This window comes from Oreochromis niloticus, linkage group LG14 (genome assembly GCF_001858045.2).
Source record: "Oreochromis niloticus isolate F11D_XX linkage group LG14, O_niloticus_UMD_NMBU, whole genome shotgun sequence".
NCBI lineage: Eukaryota > Metazoa > Chordata > Actinopteri > Cichliformes > Cichlidae > Oreochromis > Oreochromis niloticus.
Window position 1 is genome coordinate 23,173,276 of NC_031979.2, and position 15,008 is coordinate 23,188,283.

General features: G+C 42.5%; 1 protein-coding gene across 3 annotated transcripts in view; it reads right to left on the reverse strand.

Moving 5' to 3' along the window:
* Positions 1-1,060: 1,060 nt before the first annotated feature.
* Positions 1,061-15,008, reverse strand: part of cux1b (cut-like homeobox 1b) — a 62,265-nt gene continuing 48,317 nt past the window's right edge. For 2 of the 3 annotated variants that reach the window (XM_005459368.4, XM_005459369.4), the window contains 4 exons: positions 14,202-14,489; positions 13,912-14,100; positions 11,943-12,207; positions 6,102-11,548 (listed from right to left, as the gene is read on the reverse strand). In XM_005459368.4, coding sequence (XP_005459425.1) covers positions 11,041-11,548; positions 11,943-12,207; positions 13,912-14,100; positions 14,202-14,489 — 1,250 coding nt within the window. In that variant the 3' untranslated portion in view covers positions 6,102-11,040. Of the gene's footprint in view, positions 1,897-1,999; positions 2,065-2,155; positions 2,237-2,325; positions 2,383-2,618; positions 2,703-2,850; positions 2,968-3,072; positions 3,186-5,009; positions 5,214-6,101; positions 11,549-11,942; positions 12,208-13,911; positions 14,101-14,201; positions 14,490-15,008 lie in introns of those variants that run through there. The other variant, XM_005459370.4, reaches the window with a different exon arrangement.

A 15,008-nucleotide genomic window follows, 5' to 3' on the forward strand; every position in this document is an offset into this window, starting at 1 on the left:
AGTATGTTGCTTAGGGATAATTTGGGGATGCAGACTGGAGCAGGCAGGAATCGAAACACCAACCTTCAGATTAGTTGATGCGCTACAGCCACCCCAAGGTGGTAGGTAGGTGAATATAGTTACATCTAAGATACAGTGTTAGTCCTTTTAATACTAAGGAAATGATCAGTGTCAGGCCTAAGCTTGTTCATTTCTGCTTTAGAATACATTTACTTATCTTTACACTCAAAAAAAAATCCTAAGAGAGATCTGGAGACTGTTGTTTTTGGCAGTGGAACAATTTTCTGCTGGTATTTGATTCTCTTCTGGGTTGTGTCCAGCTACAGTAAACACAATGCATTTGGGACTGGAGCAAAAATAAACTATACTCCTATCTAGTGCAACAGATAGTGAGAGAACATTGACACATTAGAGAAAGTACAGCCTGCTCAGGAAGTTCATCCTGTCTCGGGAGCTGCAGATACGAGTCTACGCAGCTCCGACTGAGCACATCCATCACGCTCTGGTCAGGATCAAACTCCAAAGTAGACAGAGACAGACAGCTGACAGGCAAGTCTGCAGGAAAGCGTCCACCTGCCCAGTGTTGACTTGAGTTTGAAGGCACTACCTGCTCCAATGTCTCCCTTTTATAGAGCACTGCAGGTCTACGCTACAAGACAGCCAACAGTTTTTATCCCTCTTGCCATCACCCAGACAAAGCAGGAAAAATTATAAAAACTATTACTTCTAAGGAAGAAAACCAAATACAAGTCAGTATTACACGGCACATAAGAAAACTTAAGCTTGATTTTGAGTTCTGTGGAAAATCTAGATCCGAACTTGCTACGTAACCAGAGAGCAATTAGCCAGAGGTTTCTTCCTGTCAAAAGGCAGTTTTTCCTTCCCACTGTCCCACTTCTCCTTTCTCTGGATTTTTATAGAGTCTTTACCCTACAACATAAAGCAGGCAACTGTTAATGCGATTTAAGGTTATATAAATAAAACTGAATTGATTTGTATGTATATTATCTTCAGCCATCACACACACCACAAGATGAAGATAAAATGAGACTACAAAAGAAACTGCTGCATAGTCTTTATTGTAATAGATGTGCAATGACAGAAAGGGAGAAGAAAGCAGGTAAACATGCACAATGACGTTGAATATTAGGATCACAGACTCAGTAACCTTTAGTCTATTACTGCATCACTCAGCCGAGGAGAAAACTGTCTCCTAATAATAAACAACAGTAACAAACCATTAAAACTAGTACTTACCAATCACTTATTATTCCCATTAATTATTCTAAATAGAGCAAACGGAATGAAAAAAGAATCTTAACTACTCTATGTGTTGTTCCGCCACCAGGATTTGCTCAAAAATCCTTCCATATAACTTCAAAACAAAGCTGTGCTTTTACAGTAAACCCACCAATCAAACTTAATGTTAATGTCTTAAACTAAACTTACATCTTCAGTTCCAACCAGTTTAAACCAAGAAACAAACCAAAAAAGAATCATAAGGAGTATCGTGGTCCCTTCACTCCAGAAAGGTAAAAAAACTTCATTAAACCTGCTTTAAAGCGGCACATGTCTCATATATACTGTTAATGATTCATTTTCAGTATTGTGTTATCTAATAAACATCAGATTATGGTTTTGTATATCACCCGCAACTTATCAATCATCAAGTAATCAAGCAACCCTTTAATTTACAGTTCACAGCCCTAAACTGCCCCCTAGTGGTGAAATTAGCTACTGCAGGAAGAATAAAGGAGCTTTCATAAAGGTAAACTTCTCTAAGGAACATGCATGCTGCTCAGTGTTGATGTCACCGATGCCATGTTATGATGTCACCGTGGGTCGGCTTAAAGGTTTGGGTCGTTCTCATGGAAACGGTGGAGGTGGTCAGCGTACCTGAGAGAAACAGCGAAGCACTCGTAAGGATCAAATAAAATCTCGCATTTATCTGCTGCATTATGTGACGAGCTTCTGAATCAGCTGCAGGAGGCACACTCACTTTTTCGCACAGAAAGCTGAGCAGTCTCTGCCAATGCTCTCGCTCCAAGCGGTCTTATACAGCACCTGAAAATAATCACAGGTGACAGGTGAGTCCTGTTCCTCTGAAGCTGCAGATGTACCGGAGGAGGCCACGCAGCACTGAAAGCAAACCTACCAAGAAGACCAAGCAGTGCAGGAACAGAGTGTAGAAGAAAGCAATGGTCCTGGCCATCTTGTTGGAGAGAATCACACGTCCCTGAGAGACACAAACAACCGGAGCGTGAGATGAGAAGTTCACACGGACACACAGAAGACGCGTGTCTGATGTTTGATTCAGATTCTTACCAGGCCCAGAGTTGCTTTATCCCAGGGGCTGAGGCTGAGGTATCGGCGCTGACGCTCCTGAAAACACACCACACAGAACTATGACGACATCTCCCGGCAGCACGTGTGAATAGAAAATCTAGAGTTGATTTAATTTATGATAAAACAACTGTTTGTGGAATATTAATCCATGTTCTTTTTCACTATGTGTTTATAATGATTATTTATTATCACTATCCCATAAAACAAAGAAACCCCTCTAAGAAATGACAGCGTTTAACATTTTTATTTGATCTCAAGTGTGTGACTTTCACCCTCTTGCTGAAGGAAGCAAACGGATCCAGTCTTTCCTCGTACTGGGAGGAGTAACGCATCACGGTGTCGTCGCTGCCTCCAGCCTGCAGCAGGGAGTAAACACAAGAGGGAGGGGAGACCGATCCAAATGAACCACTAAGCATTCATCAGCCACTGAAACACCCAAACTGGGTTTATTTTGTGCCAGCAAACCAAACTGGACATCAGAAACAAAGAATCTCTCAAACATACTCTGCCTGGGTAGCTCTGCAGAAATTTGATTTTCTCATAGAGTTTGATGTTGTCCGCTCTCAGGCTGTCCAGTTCATTCTGCAGGGCCTGCATGGTCTGCTGCATGGAGCGACTCTCCTACAGGCATCAGAGGGAACAAAGGGAAGAGGAATTAGTCCTCCAGGGAAAGAGACACATGAATATACGTGCGTGTGTGCGCACGCATGTGTGTGTGTGACTCACAGCTTCCAGCTCCTGGTTGCGAGAGCGGAACCTCTCCCTTTGGCTGGAGATGATGGAGAGCAGCGAGTCCATCTGGCCCTGAGGAAGCTCAGGCTGGGCGCTCACACCTGAACCTGCAGATAAAGCAGCACTTACATGCCGGGAATCATTTCCTCTATTTGCATGGATACGTTTCAGATCAGACAGAGGCGAGCGAGGTTTATTTGATGCGATAAATAAGATAGACAGCGCTCAACTCACCAGACCCTTGGGTTTTAACTGGCACACGAAAGAAAGGAAGCACTTGAACGCCTCTAATCAGGTGAGAATCCAAAAAACAGACAAACCCCCTGCGGAGCATCCTTCACCACATTTATCTGACTTCAATTAGAGAAGCTGTGCTAAAGACAGACTTCAGTATCAAAGCTGGGCGAATAATTCAGTTTAAGAGGCGTGCCAGTGGTAGGCTTAGAAGGGAAAAACATTAAACTAATAATTTGTCATTTTTTGACACGTAGAATAGAAATTTAAGGCAACAGATGAGCCAGCGCCAACAGGCATGTGAATGCAGATTTACCATCAGTGATCTGTAACGACTCTTTTCTTAATTTGGAGTCTTCTTCCCTTTTTCTCCGCTCATGGTTTTGAAATGTGATAATTGACTCCAATAACACTGAACATTGAATATTATCTCTCCATCCTTTGCTTTATCTGTGCGTTAATGAAAGCAGAGGTAACATTAGCATTAAAATGTGTTTGAAAAATAAGTGTAAAGGTGTCATAAAAAGGCGAAAGTGCCTGCTGGCTGCGAAATTTGCAAACAGGAAACATTAAGCGTTTTTTTTTTCCTCGGGTGGCTGTAATTGTTACGCACTTCCACATTTTGTCTACCGTGAGCTGCGTTTTCAGGCAGACAGCTGTTGTATCATCAGACATGCGGTTCATTCACACGCATGAAAAATGTGCACAGCTTTCTGTTTGACGTTTAAGGACTCAACCACATATTTATGTTACGTTGTGATATTTTTAAGTGTTTAGTAGCGTGCATGTAAGCCTTCTTCTACTACAGCTTATTACAGTTTTATTACACAGGTGTTGTGAGGATTAAGAAAAGCTCCTTGGCTGCAAATAACCCTGGAAATATATGTAGAGCGATTACATTATTAGACCACCATTCAATCTAAGGTTTATGCCACTGCTGCCCTATATTAACTGTACTGTAATTACCAAAATCATTTTTTATGTTTCATGATTTTTATGGTTAATCTAAATAATATTTTCAATGTTAAAACTGTTTTTTCCTCCATAAATTTAATTTTATTTCCAATTGTTTCAATTTTCAAATTAGTTTTACAAAAAAGATGAAAAAAAAAAAACCCCAACTGTAAACCAGATATTATCATTATTATTATCATTATTTAATTTAGATGCCAAATTGCAGTCATTTATTTCCTTATTTCTCAGAAAGTCCTATTTGGCTATAAAACCATGAATTCAATCTGTTGTTTGCCAAATAAGTCATCTCAGTTTTAGTTTTAAACAAGTTTCTGACAATTTCTACAATCTCTATATTTATTGGGGTTTTTAATGTTCTAATAAATGTGTTAAGCTCTGTGTTTTTTTGATTTTATGGTAAATAGTAAAGTTGTTTCACAGTGACTCATGCCTAATGCACTGCAGACATCTTTATTTTGAGCATTTCTGCACAAAACATTTGCAATATTTTTTTTATTGCAAATTTTATTTTATTTTATTTTTTTAGTTTTTTAAATCCTTGTCCTTTCCAACAATCTCTAAACAGTTTGATATTGTCACCATTTTGATCATAAATTAAGCTGCGGGGCCACTTTATGGCTAAAGGTGACATTTCTTTTTGGGATGACATGTGAGGGACCCAAATAACAAACACACATCATGATCAAACATCATCAACTTTCCATTTCATCCCGGCGACCTACCGATAAAGGTCGCAGAGGCCTCTTTGATCGGCTCGGGGATGTTGCCCATGTTGCTGACCTCTGACCCGTCTGCATCGGGGCGCGGCAGGGAGGACATGGCTTGGACGGTGCTCAGGTCGTACTCCAGCTTCAGGATCAGCTCCTTCTGCTCGGCGCTGGTACGCACCGCGGCTGCAAACTCCACCTGCAGCTCAGAGTAACGTCCTGAAGAAAGACGACAACTTTAAGACCATCTCTGATTCAAAAAACGTCCCAATTGTAGATTTGTTTTAAAAATTAATAATAAAACATATCCAAACATAACTCACCTGTAGCTGCTGAAAAAAGGCAGAAGCAGTCCAAAACATCTCTGAAAGCCCTTTTCTTTGTTTCTAACAAGCTCAACTGATCTCTTTCTCTGAGAATACTTCTTTTACAGAGTGAACGCGGAACAGAAAAACAGCCACAGCACACTTTTAGTATTTGTATAAAAGAGATTTACTTCAATTATCACACCTAGGGTGCATGTGAATAATAATGATGATGAATCAAATGTCAATCATAACAAATACATTGTGAACATTTCATACAGTGATATTGCTTTTCAATGTTGTAGAAGGGACTGTTTTACAGTGCTGAGAACAAACAACATGATACGTTTAGTAAATAGAAAGATAAAGAAACAATGATACATGAGGAAAAACAAACCAAAGGGAGGGAGATCGTGAAGGAGTTAAAAAGCATCTCAGGAGTGACGGAAGTGCGGAGGGGGACGGGGAAGGAGGGAGGGGGGGAGGAAACGACTTTCAAAAAACATCTTGACCATCCCTTTACAGTCATGCATCCTTTTGTACTACAACACACACGTACGCGCACGCACACACTCATTAAAAAATAAGCAGTGGGAGAAGTTATGTGAATTATTACTTCCACGTTGTTGATGACATGTTGGGGGGAGGAAAAAAATCACTTTAAACAAAGAAAAAAAAAAAAAGAACAATACTCTGAACTTGCTAAAGCCTCAACAAGCATCTTAAAGCTTTCCAAAAGGGGAGGGAAGAGGTTAGGTTGGGGGTAGATGGGGAGGGGTTGGGGGTGGGTGGGTGAAGATCTCCCCAGGTCATTTTGGTTGTCAGACTACACTGTGGTTTAAGCTATGGGTGAACTGAAGCGACGACACTAGCAATGTACAGGGGTAAAAAATAAAAATTTTTTAAAAGTCAGCGACCTTTTTCCAACAGAAGAGGATAACTAACGTCACTATTTGGCTTTTTGCTTCCTCTTTTTTTTTTTTCTTTTCTTTTTTTGTTTAAATCTTAAGTCTTGTACTGAACGAAATGTTTTGTATCCCGGAGCCGATCTCCGAGGTGTTAAAAAAACGTTTGCGCTTAAGCGTGAAAGACGACGGGGAAATGGTTTTAAGACTTAAATCAATAACAAAAGCCATGTGAGTAAAGTTAAAAGAGGGGTAAGGGAGGGAGGGAGGGTTTAAAACATGAGTGTATTGTGCTGTATTATGTGTGTATGTATTACTGAGTGTGCTATGCATACAGCACCGCTGATTCAGAAAGTGTTTCCTTACAAAAACCCACTTCATAAGATATATTTTAAAAGTATTACAAAAAACATCTGAGGTCTCTCTCTCTCTCTTATTTTTTTTCTTCTTTTTTTCTCCTGAATATGGTGACCAGTGCTGCTGTTCGGGCTTCCATTACAACTAAAAACATGTCAAATGAACAACCACTACTTCAACAGATCATACAGTAAAGCTTTACGACTTCAGAAAACATGATATGATATACAGCATCTGTTACACCTTTACAATGTTATTCAACAGTGTATAGAATCATCTGATTTAAATTTGTAGAAAAATATCTGTGGATCATGGAAAAGTCCTGAATCGTCCCTTCTCTCCTCCTGCCTTCAAAACAAAAGCATACCGTGACAATAGTGAATCAATAGCTACTCCATCGACCGTATTTACACGTCTCTCTCTTTTTTTTTTCTCCAAATAACCATCAGAATTGGCACGCGTCATTATCAATACCTGTAGTGCCGTTTATCAATGTCACAGCAAACCTGACACAAACAGAAAAATACAAAAAATGCCCTATGAATAAATTCAGTGTTATTACAGTGTATGCCGTTTCTGCATGCTTCCTCCTTCATTCAATGCTCTGGCCTTTTTCGCTGCTAGTCAGTTTATGTACAACATAAGTAATGCATTGTGGGGAAAAAAAATAACAAACAAACAAACAAAAAAACAAAAAAAATTAGTTTGTTTTCTCCTGTTTCACTGCACTCCCAGCAATTATATACAACCCTCTCCGGAGAGCTGAGGGAAGTCGAGTTTAAAGTACCGTGAGAAACAAATTTCAGGTCAGGACGCGAGATGCATCACGAACGAATCGGGTGGAATCCTCTACATCTAATGACATCACTAGTTTGGTGCCCTGCTTGGCAGTTAAAGGCACAAATCTGATGATCTCACACGGTTCGGGTGAGCGGATGGATCAGGCTATTACCAAAAAAAAATAAAAATTACTGATGGGTTAAGTGCTCATACTTTACAGTAGCTATTCATCACCATAAAACAAACACACTGTGGCTGTCCAGTCCAAGCGGTCCCAACAGAAGGCAGTATCACTATTCAGCGCGCAGCAGAGGACAGATGTCTCACATCAGTCGACGGCAGGGAGAGCCGACGTTTGGGCGATTATTTTTTAACAACTAACAGACGCATTAGAAAGTCCGATTTAAACTTTTGACAGGCTGCCGCCTTTTCTCGTATGTACGCTGAGGGGAAAGGGAGAGGCTATAAAAAAGTTGGGATTTCTGAAAAGAAACCGACACGTTTGTTACTCATGATATCTACACCTGCACAGGACGACGGCCCGCCTGTCACACAGTCATCTGTAGTTTGAAATAAGGGTTGGCTGGACAGAAACTCAGTTTAATCACATAGAAAACATGGGTACAGCTATCTTATGATTCTTTTTTTTTTGTTGTTTTTAGTGTTGCGATGTGGATAAGCATCTGTGCTTGGTTTACAACCACTTTTTTTTTTTTTTTTTTTTAAAGGCATACACTTCCCAGGATCCCGGGATCGTACTCTTGTTGTAGTGTTTACAGACCCTGTCCTAGGTAAGTCTTACAAAGATCCTAATAAGTGCTTCGTTACTAACTGCAATAGAAATTCTGCATAATCATAGGCTGGCTATCTCTGCTCGATCTGGCGTAGCACACCTGCTAGCTGGTACACTTCTCTAATCTCAATTTGGCAGATATGACCTCTTTCAAGTTAACACGCGTTCGTATGTTTAGGTAATTTCACTTGACCTATTTGACAAAGTGTATAATTTGGACCAGTTAATTAAGTTAATGTGATTAATGAGTGGGCAAAGTCTACATCTAAAGAAAGCTGCGTGCCCTGCCGAGCGGTAGTGTTGGGCTTGCCCAGGAAAAGAAAAAAAAGAAAAACATTATTGGAGGATAGAAAACAGGAAAACAGATATGCTATCATATATTCACTGATCTTGATATGTCCTTTGATTCTCTAGCTAGCAGTTTCTTTTTGTGTGTGTGTGTGTGAGCATAACAGTTGTGGTAAGAGCTTTTTATGCTTACGGGAGCATGAACTGTAGCAAAACACATCTTTCAAAAGCTATTGAAATGACACTAAACTTTAGGATTCATGAATATACAAACAAATGAGAACTAGTACATCTTTGTAAATATTAACCAATACTGCCGGCAGTCTATACGTCTAATAAAAATGTTACTTGCCCTCAGGAACAGTATAATCCCTTAAAAAATAGACAACTCAAATGATAAGACATTAAATGAAAAATACAGCACCTATAAATAAGCGGAATAAAAACCAAACTATAAATGCAAAATAGCAATAAAACCAAGCTACAGTAAATCATAGTATTACACTACTTTGTGAGAAGATTAATGTAATGGTAACGCATCAAACAGCTTAAAGAAGGGTGTCAGTTGTGCACTAGTAGTGTGTGCAAGATACGAAATATGACCCCACTCATTGGAAACACTGAACACTCACGCACGCTTTGTGCACACGCATGTATTGACGGGCATGCGTGCACATGCATCCACGCAAACTTTCACGCACACACACAAACAAAGGGGAGGCAGTGGGCTGACAGGCACTGAGGGCTTGTGTGGGACAGGGAGGAGGTGATATGCCTTATAATTTGTAGTGTATACAGTAGAATTCAATGCAAAAAAGACTTACATCCCTGGATACAGGAGAGACTGGAGGAGAGTGGTAACTACTCACACCAGGGTTGGGGCAAATTCACCAGCAGAAGTTTCTGCACGCTGCAATTCATTTGCTTAAAAAAAAAAAAAATAATAATTACCCATTTTCAGTCAAGAATTTCATTATTGACAAATCGATCGATCGATCGATAGATAGATCGGTCCAATTCTGAGTGAACTGACCTCAACCCCGACTTACATGCAGGCAAATAACAAATGCACACAGACACACACATACACACACTCTTCCTGATTTGGCCTATAAAAAGATGTGTGTTTGTGAACAGAGAAAATTTTGTCGGTGGTGCGGACACACACGCGCACACACACACGCACACACACACACACACACACACACACAAACACACCCACCCAGCAGGTCCAGTGCTGGGCAAAGTTGTGACATGCACAACCGAAAACAACGAGAGACACGTATAGTATCACCATGTCAGACAGCTACAGTACTACGTGAATTCATTGTATTGTATGTCAATAATGCAACATTATTCCATTCTAAGGTTGTTGTTTGTTTGTTTCTTCTTTTTTTTTTAAACAGTAACTTGTTACTCTTGTCTTTTCTGTTCTTATTTTGTACTAATTAAAAATGCTTCCTAAAATTCCCTATTTTTGTACTCTTTAGAGTCAATAGACTGTGCAATCTCTTATTGGCAACCAAATTGCAATATTTAAAAACAAAACAAAACAAAGAAAAAACACAGATCATCCTTCATCCTAAAAAAGAAGGGTTTAAGGAGGCAAAAAGAGGGTTCCTTCCTTCCTTCCTTCCTCTTCAGATGAGTGTGTGTATTTTGTGAGGAATTACACATCCTTCTGGCCATCACATGGCTGTCAGCAGGATAGGATATGGGACACAACAGGTCAAAGTTCATCGTTCTTACACCAGTAACCATGGCAGCTCAGCCAGCAGGCCTTCAACTACCCTCTTAAGAGTGTAGGAGTGAGATTAAAAAAATGAAAACATGCTGCCATTGAGAAGAGAATACACATACACACCATTTCTTTTTTTCTCTTTTTTCTGGGTGTGTACACACTCTCGCACACGCACACACAGGTGCACACTGACACAACCCCTAACATACAAACACACGCACACACACGCAGTGAGTGAAAAAGGCAAAGGGTTTGTAACAGTCACTCTACAGTGTGAAAAATGAGGCATCTCACTGAGTGAGGGGAGGTTTGTGGACACTTGGGAGGTGAGAAGAAGAGCGGAAAAAAATCTCCTTTAAGAAAGTGAGAGTTCTTGTAAGAGAGTTCCTGTCTCTATCTATCATCTATCAGTGTCTATCACTGTGACAGCTGCTGTGTCAGGCCTTGCCTGTGTTACTGAGTCCAGGTTTCAACCCCAGCTGTGGGTCAGACCCCAGCTCAGGACTAACCAGTCTGGTGCACCAGTGGCTGGTGATAGGGGGAGGTACAGCAGGGCCAGAGGCCAGCAGGACGGCTAAGTGCTTTTCTCAGTACAAAAACAAAACGCAGTTTTTAAAAACAAAAACAAAAAAAACAGGAGAAACAATTAAGTTCTCTTATTTTGTTCTTCTACGTATTCAGTAAATCTTCTTTTTAAGGGTTTTGCCAACCACTCTTTATTTCTTTCCTCTTTTTGGAAAGCTTCTATGTAATAAAAATGGCTGCTGAGCTTGACTTTGGCTGTGTCCACTCTCCAACTGGAACAGAGCAGGAGGGGTCCAAGGTTAGAGGTCGTGAGGTTATGAGACGAGAAGGATGAAGGATGATCAGGGGGGAGCTAGAACTCCCACTCTGAGGGATCCTCTTTGCTGGCAGCCTTCTCCAGCCTGTGGATGATGTTATTGAGATTGGCTGCTTTCTTCTTGCGCAGATTGTTGTCCCTGGGGTTCCTGGCAGGGCCAGAGGCTGGGATGTTAGTACTAGAGGCAGAGCTACTGGAGGATGCCTCTGTGAGGCTGAAAAGCCCCAGTCCACCCTGCCCACCACTGGAGCCCGGCCCGGCCAAGCCTGTGGCGGTGCAGTCTAACTGGGCAGGGGAATTATTAGAGCCCCCTGCCTCAGACTCAGCCTCCATGTCGTGGTCTTTGCATGCTCCTCTGTGATCCTCCAGGCCAATGCCCAGAGATTGGCGTGTCTCCACTGTGCCCTCAGATTCCGTCCCATCGCAGCTGTCCCCTTCTCCTGATTTGGACCCACGGAGGGAAGGCGATCCCGCTTCGCTGCCAGGCCCTACCCCTCCAGCTGCCTGGATCTCCTCTATGAAGAGCTCTCGCCGGATACGTGACCTAAGAGGGAAACATGAGTTCAGTCACGCTACTTAAATCCTGAAATTCAATTTGTGGAATGCAATACACTCTACCACTGTCAAAATATTTTCGATGAACAGGGAACAGCTTACGACTTTTCACTAACAGTGCAACAAAAACACAATGTGATCTGGCAGAGTCATACACAAAGATTTAGACAATTCATTTATCCGCAGATAAAGTCAAGACAAACCCACTAATGTATTTCAATAAAATGAGGAATTTGAACAGAGGTACTATTCACAACCACATGAGATCCTTATCGTGTTAACTTCATGTAAACTATATCAAATCCATCAGAGAGCAGCTAATAAACGCAGAGCAACAGAAAGAATTTAGCACGAGTGCATCTTTTTTTCTTCTAAATGCTGACCTGTAGTTATGGAACCAGTTGATAACAGTACTGGTCTTTAGGTTGAGCTGGGAGGCCAGCTCCTCAATGGTTTTGGGGGAGGGATAGGGCTTCTGCTGATAAGCCTTTTTCAGAGCCTCCTTCTCCTCAGGGCCCAGCACCACCCTGGGCTTCTTCAGCTGCTGCTGCCCTGGGCTCTGGGAGCCCTGCATGTACTCTGACCCCACCAAGCCTCCGTCCACAGAATGGCCATCACTCAAGGAGCTCAGCCGCCTCTTCATGTAAGCTGGACGGGAAAGAGGGAGAAATGGGTCATCCAGTGAATACATTAATAAATCTACAAATAAATGGGAGTTTCAATGATAAAGCTGGCAACACTAGTAAAAACCACAGGTGCAGACTACAGTGCATAACAGAGACATTTCAATACAAGTGAAGGATTAAATTTAAAAATGCATAAATAGCTGTACCACATGACATATATGCAGTTATATAAAATGTACTGCATTAACATATAAAGAGAGCAGAGCAGCAGAGAGGTGGGACTTCAGCTGGAACATAAACAGGTAAAAGATTTGTCAGCAAGGCTCGCCGTTCAATAAGAAAACACTGATTGCCTTTGAATTTCCGCTGTTAATGTGTAATCGTGTTTCCATCAAAAGCACTGAGGCAGGAGATGTAGTCTCTCTTCTCGACAATAACCCCTATTACTGAGCTCTGAATCAGCTGCAGTTGAGCCAACTTCAATGCAGATTAGCAGGATGATGACAAAGACTTGGAGTAATAAAGCTGCTCCGTTTTCATACAACGTAACAGGTCTGACAACTAATGCCGCCAGTCTCCCAATCAGCCACTAGGTGGTGCTCTAGTCTTTCTCACCAGTTGTAACAATGAATGCATCTCTTCCATTTTACAGCAAACAAGCAGCACCGTTCACTTGGGGCACCAGCAACTGAAAATGAACAGCTCATGGCAGCTTCGTATGAGGTTGACATTTTCCCAACCCCAATACATGCTGCCAGATACATTAGTGTTGCAGGGAAAAGCCCCTCAGAGCAAGGTTAGAGCGCTCTCAAAGTTGTGCGCCGCCTCGCAGGCTTGCACCACAAGGGTGAGAGGTCAAATGTGGTAACTCTGGACTAGGTCCATGTCTTTCCTCTGGGCTCTGCTGGTAGCCAGAACTATTGCCCATTGCTATTTGGATGCATTACTCTTGGTCAATAATCTAACATGAAGCTGAATGTAGTGCAACCCCACCAGTCCAACCCCCCGACCACACAGGCGTAAGGTCAGTTGTGTTTTTCGCCCTTGTGTGTAGTTTGTGATATCAGCAGGGTAAGCTGATCCTGGATGGCTGTGCCCACTGGCAGGTTCAAATATCCATACCCTGTTTGCTTCAAGTGGGCAGTGCGGGGTCACTGTGAGGCAGCGAGGGAGGAGGGGGAGGGTTGTGAAGCAGGCCTATTGGGGGTTCTTGATTCCTAAACGTATCCTCCTGACAGAAAAGAGTGCAGGATGATGGAGTGACGGAGCGGGCAATGGGCTAATAAATGATAAAAATACGAGCTTATAGACACTGATGATTATTATGTTCATGACGATGATGAAGAGTAGTGCTGATGACTGTGAGTAAGCAGGCCCCCGGCAGTCGCCTAGCTGTCACATTGAATACAGTACGTGATGTCTGCAGTCCTGATTGGTACTGACATCACACCAAGATGACTGTGATCTGCACAACATGCTCTGCTGTCCTGCACAAAGGATATTGTGTGCAGATGTGCATGTGTAATTCAAAGGCTGCTGTTTGTGTGTGTATGTTTTTTGTTTTTTTTTTGCTTTGTTTTTTGTGAGCATATTTCTCAAATAAATGCATGCTTAAGCACAAAACATGAACGTTTTTCTGAGCCTTTCGATTATTACTTCTGACAGCATGCTGTGCTGTATATAGAGTATGCATCTATTTCTACTCATTGAGCTTTTTGTTACACACCTTTCTTCTCCAGGCGTTTCATGTCCATAAGTTTCTCCACGCTGTGCGGGTCCTGGAGCCAGAGCTGCATGCGGACAAAGGGCTCCCTGCCCTTCAGGCTCAGCTTGTGCCAGGGTTTAGGCCTGGCCAGCAGGTCTGAGACAGAACCCTGAGTCAGACCCAGGATAGTCTCCCCAAACAGACGCTGACCTGGTTTGGAGAAAGAAAATGGAACCAGTTAAACTACACAGAAAAGTAAAACACCACAATTGAGCATAAGAGCAAAAAACAAACAAAAAAAAAGGTCTTACCCAGGTTATTATCGGTTAGCACCTCCTTAACCTTCTTGGTGATGGCATAGGTATCAAGCTCAGGAGACATTGCAACCATCTCCTGGATGCTCAGACCCGAGTGACCTGGTAGAGGCAGCGGGGTGCCCGGCTGAGACTCCCCACCTGAAGGATCCTCAGACGGAGGTTTGAGACTGGAGGACTGTGACGCAAGTGGGTCCCCAGCGAGACCATTGACAGATTCTTCAGCTGAACTAAGGGGGGACTCTGGAGCGGGGCTGCAGCTTGCTGATGTCTTGGGAGTACCCTCTGCTCGAGCACGACACACAGAATGAGAAAGATCGCACAGGTTAGGTGACGTGTAACTACGCGAGGCGACACTAGTTTCATCTCCTCTCCCTGCTGGGTTCAGGAGGGACTTCAGTCAAATTACATTGACTAATTTAACTCCTGTTGAACAAACAGCAAAGGTGCTTAAGTTTTCAGTTTGAAGCCTTTTTGGCTTCCTTCTCCTATTCCTTCATCTCCCTGTTTCTGTCTGTGTAGTGCCGCTGTGCAGCTCAGCAGGCTGGAAGAGAGCAGTCATGAGGAGCTGTCAGTGTACATTAGCTGCTGTTTACACCCCCAGAGAGAAAAAGAGACACACACGTGCGTGTACGCACATGCACACATGCGCGCAGACACACACATGCAGAGCTGCCATCTGGCGCTGCAACACTAACTTGTCTATGACATGACAAACCAGCAGCTTGCTGGCTGACACTGCCACAGCACTGGGGATGTGGGGGACGAGGGGGATGGTGGAAGGAGAAGTGAGCGGGAGGGGGG